The 14296-nt window shown below is 41.8% G+C and overlaps 1 protein-coding gene across 1 annotated transcript in view; it reads right to left on the bottom strand.

Moving 5' to 3' along the window:
• Positions 1-14296, bottom strand: part of LOC310864607 (seizure protein 6 homolog) — a gene marked incomplete at its 3' end in the record, with an annotated part of 64939 nt that overhangs the window by 21533 nt on the left and 29110 nt on the right. The window contains exon 3 of the mRNA XM_083773295.1: positions 10463-10658. Within this exon, the coding sequence (XP_083629421.1) occupies positions 10463-10658 (196 nt within the window). The remainder of the gene's footprint in view (positions 1-10462; positions 10659-14296) is intronic.

Raw genomic sequence — 14296 nt, 5'->3', positions numbered from 1 at the left:
GAAAGTCATAAAGCTGTCTCTTTATGACGAACAAATATTTAAAAAGTGCAGTGAATACTATGAAGTGACGTCACAGATTAATCTTCTGTGTCCACTGATGTGTGACACATTTTGCGTGTATTGTTGATCTTGACATGCACTTTCCTTGAATACGAGCTCTCATTCCCCTACAATACTTCCTTCGAAAACATTATGGAATGCATAAATCAAATGTATATTCGCTTCCAATTTCTCACCCGTTCTCTTTCTCTGTCGCTCGCACGCACTCGCGCACACACGCACGCTTGTGTCTACATAATTGGCAATGGTCTGACTGTAAATATCTTGCTCAGACAAAAGCTCTCAGGAGTATATTTTGGCTTACTGTAGTTGTGATTGGTCCGGTGGTATTGGTTTGGTTGTTCTTGGGTCTACATAGAAAAGTTAGAAAGCCGTTGCAAGCCACTGGACATAAACTCATTTACTCTTTATTCACATCAATAGAGCGGCGCAGTCCCTCCCCCTTTCAGAACAACCAACGGCCCAGGAAATGAAAACGCAATGCATTTCCCCATAGGCAGTTTCTATTTAATTTATTTAAAGACCTTTTAAGCGTCGTACGAAGCCAACTCTTGTCGTGACAAATCATGACGACACACACAATATTTTGGGCCAAACAAAGAATTAGAAAGTAGAAAAAAAACGGCAGGTTACAACACTTGTTTTGTTGTTTTTCTTCTTTGTAATTATTTGTTTGGTCCAAAATATTGTGTGTGTTGTCATGAATTGTCACGAGTCACGACAAGAGTTGGCTTTGTACGACGCTTAAAAGGTCTTTAAATAAATTAAATAAAAACTGCCTATGGGGAAATGCATTGCGTTTTCATTTCCTGGGCCGTTCGTTGTTCTGAAAGGGGGAGGGACTGCGCCGCTCTATAGGGAGGGAGTCCAGCGTATTCGGATTGGTCTGTCTAGTTATCAATCGGCAACAGGAAGACAATATTTGAGTTCAACACATTTGTGCTATTGCTTCACTGAATATCATGTGTAGTGGCTTCATATTACAATAAATGCCCCCCGCCCGTATTTACACTATGAATTGTAAAGGACTTGCTAAATCGATCTGTCGTCATAATCTCGATGGCTATTTCTCTACTTCCGTCAGAAATCACAATTTGTGATTTACTTTTGGTTGAGAGTAAAGCCCTGCTAAACTTCAAGAGAGACATGTATTAAGATGTGTGCACTTTTTCCCCACTCATGGAAGTACGTTTGCCCGCAGGAGCAGAACACATACAAACAAACAAGCAGCTTTACTGAGGTAAGCACAGGGCTCAAACCCACTGGAACAGGCGGAACAAACAGAACAGAATGCTGCCTGGCAAACAGACTGGCTTTAACAGAACTCCAAGCAGCGGCTGTAGCGGCTAGGACGTAAACAATGAAATGAACAATGGGGCAGCTTGAGTGACAGCTGGCTGAGTCGACTGCAGGACGCATGTGAGGGAATCAGGGGAATATCTGCCGTCCAGGGGAGAAATATGATATGCACAAAATGTTGTCATCAACAGACTGTTGATGATAAATATGGTTTCATTACTATCTTAATTGTATTACTTTCAAATAATTATCAAATTAGGGCTGGGCAATGCAGTATATCGATATATAGCATGTAGGCCTATGTACATTTTTTGTTTTTGCATACGTTTATAGAAGTTTGTCAGTTTGAAAATCTGTTATTTTCAAGCAGTGCAATGAGCAGCCTTGACAATGGATTATAGAATTAGGCCTCCTACATCGCTCTACATATTTACAGGGAAACCTATTATTGTTTCATTAGCTGTCCAGTGTCCACAGCCCATTTATGTAGGTGCTCATAAAGCCGTGCATAACTTTACAATCTGTGGTGAGCCATAAACGGAACAGCTCACACAGAATCATTTGTCGTCTACAGTATTGGCACAGTGATGACATGAAGCCATTTTAAAGCTCTGTGTTTCATTGTGCACAGAGCTTTGATAAAATATAAGCTTTCTCTAGCTCATATTTATTGGAGGATGAATACACAGAATATGTGACTCATAAATTAAATCTTCATTAAAGCAAAACACTATGATTAAAAACATACTGTACTTATCTCCGGTTGATGACCCAACAGTAAACTCTACCCATCTGGCATAAAACAAATTGACACTGTTGGGCGTATGTCAAAAATACCCGTGTTCTAATTAGAAGATTTATAAGCCTATACAACAGTTGCGTCCACAATGCCACCACAAGTATAAATCGGACATGACAAAAAAACAAAAATACCAGTCTGTCATGGTTTGAACATACTGTAGAGCTGGCAGAACTGGGTACGCAATTTGTAGGAAAGGCCAGTTCAATAATGTCAGACAAGCAGCAGTGAACCGCTTACAGTAAATCACATTTACTTACCTAATGTAATTTAACCCTGTACATTATTTAAGACCGAAATAAACTATTCATTCATATAGTACATTCATGCAGTAGGCTACTGTTTGAGGTATTTGTACTATATATATTTATAGAATCCACGTGATGTGTTTGATTTGCGGGTGAATATCCATATCATAAACACCACGTACCCCAGCAAGTACAGTATGTTCTGTGAAGACAGGAGTAGGGTGCTTATGACCACATTCCTGTGATCCTTTGTGGCCAGATGTAATTTTCTGGGGTCTAGTAGGACTATAGTAAATAATAATAAAGAAATTGCCATAAAAATAAATAAATACATATTTAGCCACTTATATAGCTAAAATCGTTAAAACGAAAGAAAGCAGCAAATGAAAATAATTGAACACTCATCTTTAACTTTCTCTAATAACAACCTAAAACATGAACCTTGGTTGAAAAAAACCCAAAGTCGTCCTTTAAGTACATACAGTTCATAGAGCCGATTGGGTTTGAACAGTTTCAATTTGGCATTGATATAGAGGGTATGCGCATGCTTAAAGTGAATAGCACATCGAGTGGCAAAGCAACAGGCAAAGTGAGTTTAACATTGTTTAATGTTGTTTAATGCAATCAGACAGGACCTTTCTGTTTGGATGTATGGGGCTGTCAAGGCCAGAAAGTAGTTTTTTGCCACTCAGTAGGCATTCTTTTTTTTTTTTTAGATATATTTTTTTGCGGCTTACGCCTTTTATTGATTTTTTAAGGGATAGAAAGTAGGCTGACAGGAAACGGGAGAGAGATGGGGGGATGACATGCGGTAAAGGCCGTGTCGGGTCCAGGAGTCGAACCCGCGGCACACTGCGACTGGATCACCAGTCCGGTGCCCAGACCGTTACGCTACGGCCTGGGCCCTCAGTAGGCATTCTTGCATAACTTCCGGGTTTGATGATGTCACACATGAAAATTTGGCATGGGCATTGAAGGCATGTTGTATATTAAGAAACCATCAATTGAACAATAACTTATAACCACTGTATATATGCAGTGCAGCACATAATGGACAACACCGGTACCCATAAAGTCTTGTAAAACTGGCTCCATCTAATCTGCCTAACCTACTGATTTAGGTTATTCTTCTGCACAAGTCAGTGGTTTTCACCATAATGAAACAGCTACTTCGCAAGACAGAAAAAAAAAAACAGGCGCCTCAGGGACATCCATTCAATTCATAGTTTATCACTGGCTCCAATGAACCTAGTTATTGCCATTATCATAGCAGCAGTTATATCTCTATTGAGCCCATACAGTAAAGGGAGCCGCAGGGAGAAAATGTCGGGCCAATTCCTGAAGAATTAAATTACGTTCTGCCTCCATTCAGCTGAATGTGTTATTGGGCCATAAAGTATGATTGTTTTGCTATTACAAATAATGGTTCCACAGTGCCGGCGGCCTGGAAGATTAGCTGATGGTGGGCCCATTGGCAATAGATGCAGAAGCTTATGTCCTTAGTTATTGTTCCTGTCTGGAGGAGACAACCCAGGCACACTGATAATGCCCGGGTTATACCTTTGTTTCCACTGGCTGCTGGCCTGGCATTTATCAAGGTTTTTTAGAATGCACAGATTGCATTCTAAAAAAAAATCATACATAGTTTGTCTAAATTGCCTACTACTAGTGCTATGTATAACTAACAGCCTTATACTGAAACTATATTTTTACTTAAGATGGATGGAAATCAAATTTCCATACAGTAGAAAAAAACTAAAACATGATCAATGTATTACATTACATCACTAATATTTCCATTACTTTTTATTAGTCAATTAGCAGAGGAACACAGTCTTTAGTAGAGAGCACAATGCCAATTTTTGCGATTACTGTGCATCAACACGGATCTGTCCCAATTTCCAAGTTCCAAAATTTGCAGGATTGGTCCTTTTTTTTTTTTTTACAAAATACCTCAAATCATGAACGCAGCTTGTGATTTCTGTGAGATTTTGCACACACATTCCCAGGCCGACTGGCCGAGGAATAAATGCCACCCTTTTCATATCGGCCTGTTATAGTACTACCAGCAAGTTGATTATTGGACACAGTTTGGAACAAAATGCTGAAATGAATGCAGCGTCCGTTTGCCGTGAAAGGCCTAAGAAGCCAAGCCACCCTTTTCACATTGGCCTATTCTAGCGTGACAGGGACGATATACAGTACATGGGGAAATTGGCATAATGACATAAGAGTGAGGGAGGAAAATAAATCTAATAATGAATTAGAAAAAACATGTAATGTGGGTCACATTACATTTACGTATTTCACATGAAGCTGTAAACTGGTCTTGTGTTGTGAAAGGTCAGTAGCAGCCTGGCTAATAAGCCTGACCGGGTCAGTGCATGGCAGCTTGGGTCAAAGTTCAATTGATTTGAGCCCATGCAGCGACTGGGCAGTGCTCCGTGCCTAGGGAGGGCAGAGTGCCAACATTGGCATCGCGATGCATTGTGAGCTTGTAGATCGGCTATTTTCAAAAGATTTTGTACAATTTTTTTACTTGTGAAATGGGACATTCTGCAATATGATTACTTTTAGTACTTTAAGTACATTTTGATGCCAATACATTTGTAAGTAAATTTAGAATTTTACTTGTAACGGAGTGGTTAGTTAGTTAGTTATTTTGTTAGTTTATTTATACAGAATAAAGATTAACATGTTACAATTGACCAAAAATGAAAGGGCTGAAGCTGAAGCTTATTATGGCCACCTTATTAATATTTCAATGAGTTATTACAAGGAGACAAAAGCAAAACACTACATTGCAGTATTGATACTTTTACTTCCACCACTGTGCAGCACTGCATTCTCCAGAAGAAAATCAGTGGTTCAGAGACAGTGCAAATAAAGTCACCTGTAAACATGTTAACCTCTACAGCCTCCAGGTCGTAATGGGTCTTTCTCATTAATGAAACCTTGCCTAGTGGCTCCAAGTTATTTCATCTTAATAGCCTTTATTGAACTGATGACCGTTAAAATAAAGTGTTTAACCCGGCCACATAAATATCAATAGCATCACGGCAGAACTACTGGCCCGTCTCTCTCTCATGCTGAATCACTTTCCCAGGGACAACGCTATTGATCTAAAAAGGCATTGCTTCCGTGCAAAGTGAGTATATTAGTGTTTGCCTATCCTGTATAGACGAATCCAGAGGGGTGCCCTGGGCGCAGCCATAGCTGAGGTGTAACATGAAGTGCAGCGTGACACCTCAGCACTGATTGCCTACACCTGGCCTACAGGGCAAGGCTCTGTGGAGATTCGTCGACAGGAACAGTTATGCCTGGTTCAAGCTTCACTATAGCAGATCTGCAAGCGCATGCTTACAAGCATTTATGCTTGTAGATCAAGTATAAATCACCCTTATCGGTCATTCTCATCATGTTATCCAGTGATCCCCTAAGAGCGGAATTCATGTCACTTAACCCAATTTGGGCGGGCACCCCTTTTGGTGTTTTAAACATTATGTTATAATTTAGCTATTGAAAAATAGCAGATCTACAAGCTCATAGCGCGCCACCGAGTGGCGCACTAGGTCTTGTAGGTCTGCTATTTTTGAAAAATCGTGTTTTTAACGTTTTTAACTCAAATCTTTGCTTCTGGAGAGGTCCCTGGAACAACATATTTTCAGATGGGGGTCTCGGTGGCCAATTACAGATCATTTTTGGGGTCCTTGACATGAAATATTGAGTGATATAGGCCTAGAAACATGAGGTATTTCAGAAAACTGTCAGGATTTAGAAGGCTTTTTTTTATTTCGATGTCAGGCCTAAATGGGTTAAGACGAACTTGACTGACAGGTGAATGCATGAATCGTGATGGACAGAGTCCAGGATGGAAATGATGGCTCCCAACAACACTGGTAGCCTTTGGTCCAAAGCTTTAGTGCTCAACTGATGATGACTAGAGACAGGTGCAGACTGTCTCATAAACAAACTCAGTCTGGTATTAGGTACATGCTTTTCAGCCCCTCGGGGCTTTGTCAGGCGGATGTGACCTATTTGCGGTTATGCAAATTTCAACAACACAATACAATATTTTCCACAGTGACACTGTGGGTGTCGTTATCAGTGTTTTCTGTTGATGTAGTAACAACAACACTGTGATTGTGTGAATTTGCTTATGCATAGTGTGGGATAAAAAGGTAAATGGTGCATTTATATACAGTAAATGTGTATGTAAATAAGCGCCTTTATCCAAAGACGCTTTATGGCATTACATTCACCCATTCACACACACACACACACACACAATCATACACCGGTGACAGAGGAAACCATGCAAGGGACCAACCTGCACATCGGGAGGACGGGAGCAATATGGGGTTCAGTGTCTTGCTCAAGGACACTTCGACACTGACTCTGGGAACTAGGAACCTTGCGGTTCCCATCCGGCCACTCTACCCCTGAGTCAGCGCTATCATAATATGCGTGTGCAGAAACAACCTTTGTGCTTAATGGACGCTCCACCTTTCATGTGCGCTTCACAGACTTTTAAAACCCGTACACCTCCCCCCACCACCACCACCCCCCCCCCCATCAGTTCACATGTGATCACATCCCAGTGCTGCTGCTGTTATTGAGGCATCCATCAGTCTGCCATCAGAGGCATAGCCTCAATGCGTTGGCAGACATTAATTACCCTGAGCCCAGATCCCATCGCTCCGCAGATCTGTCTGCCGCGCCACGCCTGTCCAATCACGTTTCTCACAATTATCAAAGATACGGTGATACTGTGCATTAATTGAAATATCTCCAGCAATCTACAGTCAACACTTGTATCCCTTTTGAAATGTGTGGAAATAGGTCCACATTGCTGGCATGTTTGTGGGGGGGGGGGGGGGGAATTTGGACTTAACAAAACAACAGGGTGCAGATGTGTTTCACCGATGCCATTAGAGGGAAAAACTCCTGAAAGTCCAATTATCTTCTTTTGAAGATTTCCAAGAATCAAGAGGGGTTCACTTCATTTCCATAATTGCTTCATGGTTTTTGATGTCTTGTGATATTCCTGTCCTCTTTTGATTCTAGTCTTTGATTTAATCTCCCTCGCTGATCTCCATGCACCGCCTTCTCCCTCATGCTTCCTTTGCTTTAGCGTGGCTTTTATCTTCCGTATCTTTTTTATCATTAAAAGTGCCCAACCCTTGACGTGTGCCACTTGACGTCGAGCGGCATTGGGAGCTATGGCAAGCTTCCGCAGAGTTCAAACGGTGAAATCACGCTGAGAGCTGGGCAGAAAAGAACAAAGCACTCACATCAGCCGCTGCTCCTAAAAGGTATTGCGTTGCCATACCATACAGTATGTATGAGCTACACGCTACACAACATGTGACACGCTGCATGTGAGCTTAAGATCTGCTATTTCTGATGAACATTTTGCACAATAGGGACTTGAAGTGGCTTCCATCCGGGCCTTGGCCTTCATGAAGTGGCTGAACCTTTTGCTCCCAGCGTCAAGGCTCCCAGCTATTCACAGCGTGTATTGCATCTGCACTGCCAATAACACTGTGCATTGAATCACATTTTCAGAGATGGTAACCATTGAAGCCCTTTATATATTAATATATAATATAATAATTTATATAATAGGTTTGGCTACAGGAAAATGTTGACATTTCTAGAAAGCATTGGGGAAACTATCCCGACATGCCGAAAACATGTTGTAGTGAATGATTCTGTTTGTTTGTTTAGAACTCCAACTCTCGATTCAGCTGATGGAAGTGTATATAATTGGTGGCCATTACAATCTGTATGTTAAGATAAACCCACCATTGTAGTGTCCAGAGACGATCAATGGCATGGACAAGGCGAGAGGTAGAGCTCATCAACTTCAACACATTCATGCATTATAACTCCGAGCCTATCTATTATCTTGGCCAGAGGGGAGAGAGAGTGAAAGCGCGCACGTGCGTGTGCTGACGCATCGCTCCCCACAGGTAACACGCGCATGTTTCTAACATGGCAGACAGAGAAGGATGTGTGTGTGTGTGTGTGTGTGTGTGTGTGTGTGTCTCTCTCTCTCTCTCTCTCTCTCTCTCTCTCTCTCAAATCTTGCAAACTACTGGACCGATCAGCATCATAATGTCTTGTCACACTGCCAGCAGGCCAAGGAACTCAAATCCTTATTCAACGACAACTTATGTCATCTTTGTGAATTCACTCAGGTCTCTTCAACTACTGACGTAGTACAACACATTTTCCCAGAGGTTTATCGAAACATTGTTCTTTGTAAAATAGTGTTCTTATTAGTGAATACTATAATGACGATCGCAACATGCAGAGGGAGGAGCGAGTCCAACTGAGAGAGACAGAGAGAAGCAGTGTGTTGTCATTCCATGAGACAGTATACTACAGTATAACACCAACGTAGGGCTTTAAGCAACTAGTCGACTATTCAACTAGTTTACCTCGTTGGTACTGTTCTTTCCCCGTTTTTGTAGGCCTCAAGATCAGCTAGATTATAGTTATTATTTGTATTTGTATGTACACAGTTTTTAAATGTACAAATCAAAAAAGTTTTTGATTTTTTTATCAACTTTATTTTTAGTCTAGTAAAATCACTAGAAGTGAAAGCAATATACATTCATAAACTTGACACATATCCCACATAAGCCACGAGTATTTATGTTGGTGCACGTTCAACTCAGTCCGTCTCCGAGCTGTCATATTGGGTCCATTTTGGTCGCTGGTTATCAGATGAATCATGACACTTTAAATGGTAACCGCTGGAGTCACAGATGTCACCAATGTTGTTGTAACACTGATATGTGAAATACAGAGCATGTTTTGCTGAACAGACTGTAGGGGTCTGGTCCCCTTTAGACCCTAGGGATTATAACTTCCCATACGGCATACTTTCATCTCTTTCTATTGCAATTCCCTCTACACCGGCATCAAATAGTCGTCAATTAGACGACTGCAATTGGTCCAGAATGCTGCTGCTCGCACTAAAAAAAACGAGAAAATATAACCCCTGTACTGGCCTAACTTCAATTCAACTTCATGTTCATTTTAGGATTGATTTTAAAGTTCTCCTATTTGCTTTTAAATCTTTAAATGGGCTGGCCCCCCGAGTATCTCTCTGAAACAGCCTGCCCTTACATATTAGATATCTGCCGAGTCTATCAATGTCTCTAAGTCTCTGCTTATAAGACTCATTTATTTTCTTTGGCTTTTAATCCCATCCGAGTCCATCCAATGTTTGTTTTATTTTTATTTTTGTGCCGGTGGTGTCCATGTTTTGTCCCTGCTCTTGGTCAGGCTGAATTAAACACATGCATTTCCCTTTAGGAAGTGTATATTGTCTGATACAATATGTTTGATATTATGCTATATGGTTAGGGTATACTAATGTGAAAATGGTCCAAATTTGGCTAACTTTGACTTTTTTTTGGTGGTTTTCATGGTGTGTTGTGAGCTTGTAAATGTGCTATTTTTTGGTATTTGTCGTACAAAGAAGTATGTAAGAAAATACCCCCCCCCCCCCCTCTTCACACTATCTTAAAGATGGAAGCAGTTATATGTATACAATCAGGTATAAATCTCAGCCTCCTGGCTGAGATTTACTCTCGATTGATTGCACCCTGATCAAGACCTTGAGGCCGCACTCGACATGCATCGGCCATCTATTGACTTTGCTCTGATGTTAAAATTGTATTTTCACTGCAGTCTGTACCGCTGGGAAAACAACGCAGCTCTTCCTGGACATTTTTGCTATCGCGCACCTTACTAGTAGTTTGATAACACGTGGCTGTATTCTTCATTCCTGTATTTGGAACAATGCATTTTAAATAATCCCTGTGGACAGACTGCGCGCCTCCCCTCGGAAACTGAGTGGAATCTCTTCAGTCTATAATAAATGACAATGCCTTGTGGAGAGCTCCAGCCTAATATACAGCAGAGTTCTACTCCACTATACACCTTTTTGTAAAGCTGGATGAAAGTATATACCGTGTTGCTCTCCCTTTTACATGAGCACTAGCGGAGCCTGGGCTTAAAGAGTGTTATCAAAACCTACCTTGGTAGTGCAGCAGGAGGGATCCAGGCTGAGGCTGGTAGTTGTTGTGGAAGCGGATGGCGATCTGGTTGCTCCAGCTGCGCAGCACCAGGCCTGGGATCAGTACTGACTCGTTGGCCAAGATGGAGGGCCCCCGGCCTCCAGTGTCCTCCACTGTCACCGTGTGCTCCCCCTCCGTCACGCTCACATTGAGCACCTGGGAAATGTACAGAGCCCATGTGTTTTAATGACAATGACGTGCGCGTGCGCGCGTCTCTGCTGTTTATTTGATTGAAGTGGGTGTTTTTGAGATTTTGGGGAGAAATGGTGGGCGATCCACAAGAAAGCATTTAGTACAAGTAAGACGCGCAAATGCGGGAAGCGAACGCAGCTCGTAAATGGCAATAACAACAATTAGAATAAATTACATACTTTTTGAAGGTTTTCTATTTAAAGTTATCTTTTTTGTGTTTTTTTAAGATTTTATTTTTAAGTTAAGTTTTTTTGTGTTTTTTAAGTTTAAGATTTTATTTTTAAGTTAAGTTTTTTTAAGTTAAGTGTTTTTAAAGTTTTTTTTTAAGTTAAGTTTTTTTGTGTTTTTTTAAGATTTTATTTTTAAGTTAAGTTTTTTGAAGTTAAGTGTTTTTAAAGTTTTTTTTTTAAGTTAAGTTTTTTCTTTTTCATTTTCATTTTAAGTTAAGTTTTTTTTTAAGTTAAGTTTTTTTTTAAGTTAAGTTAATAATAATCATTGCTGTAGACTAGAGTGTTTGTCCAGTAACAGGGTCCCCTTTTCTGTCCAGAATTATGTAGAAACAGATAAGGAGAGAGAACCCCACAAAGACCATTTATTGTGCTTATATTTTTACAGTTACAATGATGTCTGTTCATTATTTTCATCACTTCTACTTTCACAGATTATCTTGAATACTACCCAGGGGGCAAAGGGGGTTGACCTGCATTTGCCATGACCTCAAAGGTTGTCCACCAGAAATAGTATCTATGACCCCGTAGGATCACAACCTATATGGACAACCCGGTAAATTTTTAGCTGGAAGTCCAATATGGCCGCCGCAATATTGGCCCCTATTAGTTATAATGGGGGGGGAATAGGGCAAAATTTTAAACCAAACCCAAAATCCATGAAACCTCTCAGGTTGATCAATGATATAAATATGAACATTTTTTGTATTGAAAGTTTCCATGAATTTCAATATGGCCGCCACAATATGGCCGCCACAATATTGGCACCCAGAAAATAGGTTTGGCTCTAACTTCTGAACCAGATGAGCTAGAAACGCAAACTCGGTGTCTATTTCATGTTTTCTGACCATGAGAGACTCAATGGAATACCCATTTTCATTATTGGGTGTGTCTGGACCCTTATTGTGCATATTTACAAGATGGTGGCTACCCGAAATAGTGCTTTACCATGATTTCTACCATGATTGTTGACTGTTTTAGCAAACACAAGCAATATTAATCCATTGGCTAAGATTTATGACACAGAAGGGACATATATATTTGACCTTGCATATTGTCATTTCCCCTCAGATCCTATGTAGAGTTGTAGGAATGATTTCAGATAAAATCAGAGACCAAAACAATGTATCTTAGAGATTACTTTACTATGGGACTGATACTATGGGATTGAATGGGACTGAATGGGATTGACAGCCCCATAGTAACAATACCTCCCATTCACTCCCTCACTCCCATTCAGTCCCATTCACTCTGAATGGGAGTGAATGGGAGTGACAGTCCCATAGTAACAGTACCTACCATTCACTCCCTTTCACTCTGAATGGGAGTGAATGGGAGTGACAGTCCCATAGTAACAGTACCTCCCATTCACTCCGATTCAGTCCCATTCACTCCCCCATTCACTCCCATTCACTTTTATTCACTCCCATTCAGTCACATAATAACAGTACACCCCATTCACTCCCATTCAGTCCCATTCACTCCCATCGTGTCAGTCCCATAGTAACAGTACCTCCCATTCAGTTACATTCCCTCCCATTCACTCCCATAGTATCAGTCTCATAGTAACAATACCTCCCATTCACTCCCATGCACTCCCATAGTATCAGTCCCATAGTAACAGTACCTCCCTTTCACTCCCATTCAGTCCCATTCAGTCCCATAGTATCAGTAACTCCCATTCACTCCCATAGTATCAGTCATATATTAACAGTACCTCCCTTTCACTCCCATTCAGTCCTATAGTATCAGTCCCATACAGTACCTCCCATTCACTCCCATTCAGTCCCACGGGGTTCCGGGTCTCTCAACATCATACCCCTCACTCAGGCGACCCAGTCGGGGTTGATCAAGTCCCGACTTACGTCCCAGTAGCTATACCCTCAATCAGTCCCACTAGGGAAAAACCAGCGGCACACAATCCGTTGGAACTACTCCAGAACTACTCTGCCAGGGCTGGGAGGTACACTTCTGGCACATGGAGGGACTAGGCTCTGTGGGTTGTCTCCTGGTCGGGCCCCTCCTACGTCTCACCAGGTCCACTCCTGCTCTCACCAGGAGTAGAGCGAGGACATGTGCGTTGCATCAGAGTCCCAGCACCAGACAGTTTATTCAGGAGTGGTGGGCATTGGGCAATGGTTCCGCAGGGTCATGGTGCTGCGGTTCCGCTTGCTGCTTGCATGGCCCTCCCAAAGGCCTCACCGAGGGTTGTTGGACTTCATCCTCACAGAGGACACAGGCTGGGGCACTAACCCATACTGCTCACCCGGGTGCTGTCTACATTCCGGCTGTCACCCGTCTCTCCGGTGTCACCAGACTATACCTGGTTGTCACATAGTCTATTCCTATGAGTCACTATATAAATAGAAGAACTATAACTAAAAAACATCGCATGGATGCACCTGGGACGTATCCTCAGTGATGTATCCTGAGGTCAACGGTGTTTCGGATCTCTCAACATCATACCCATCACTTAGGGGACCCAGCCGGGAGTGATCAAGTCCCGACTTACGTCCCAGTAGCTACCCTCAATCAGTCCCACTAGGGAAAAACCAGGGGCACACAATCTGTTGGAACTACTCCAGAATTACTCTGCCAAGGCTGGGAGGTACACTTCTGGCACATGGAGGGACTAGGCTCTGTGGGTTGTCTCCTGGCCGGGTACTGTTACCCATAGTAACAGTACCTCCCTTTCACTCCCATTCACTCCCATTCACTCCCATAGTATCAGTCCCATAGTAACAGTACCTCCCATGCACTCCCATAGTATCAGTCCCATAGTAACAGTACCTCCCTTTCACTCCCATTCAGTCCCATTCACTCCCATTCTATCAGTCCCATAGTAACAGTACCTCCCATTCAGTCCCATTCACTCCCATTTTGAAAGGTGTGTTAAAATGGCCTAAGTCACATTTTATTATGACTTAGGCAAAATAATATGGCCTAAGTCTCCCTCTTGACATAGGCCATTGTTTTAATAGGGTGTAACAGGAAGGCCTTTTACATTAGGGCTCGGGTGATTTTACCAGAGGTGGCCAGCATCACCAGGTGGTGATTTAGGCCAAAAAAGCAATTTGGCAAAAAATGACTTAGGCAATTAGTTTAATAAGGTGACGATATTCAAAACAGTCAACAATCATGGTAGAAATCATGGTAAAGCACTATTTCTGGTAGCCACGATCTTGTAAATATGCACAATAAGGGTCCAGACACACCCAATAATAAAAATAGGTATTCCATTGAGTCTCTCATGGTCAGAAAACATTAAATAGACACTGATTTTGCGTTTCTAGCTCATCTGGTTCAGAAGTTAGAGCCAAACCTATTTTCTGGGTGCTAATATTGTGGCGGCCATATTGTGGCGGCCATATTGAA

This window comes from Protomyctophum parallelum (genome assembly GCF_964188405.1).
Source record: "Protomyctophum parallelum genome assembly, chromosome: 1".
In the NCBI taxonomy this organism is placed as follows: Eukaryota; Metazoa; Chordata; class Actinopteri; order Myctophiformes; family Myctophidae; genus Protomyctophum; species Protomyctophum parallelum.
Note: the sequence above shows the minus strand (reverse complement) of the source record. Positions and strands in the feature narration are given on the sequence as shown.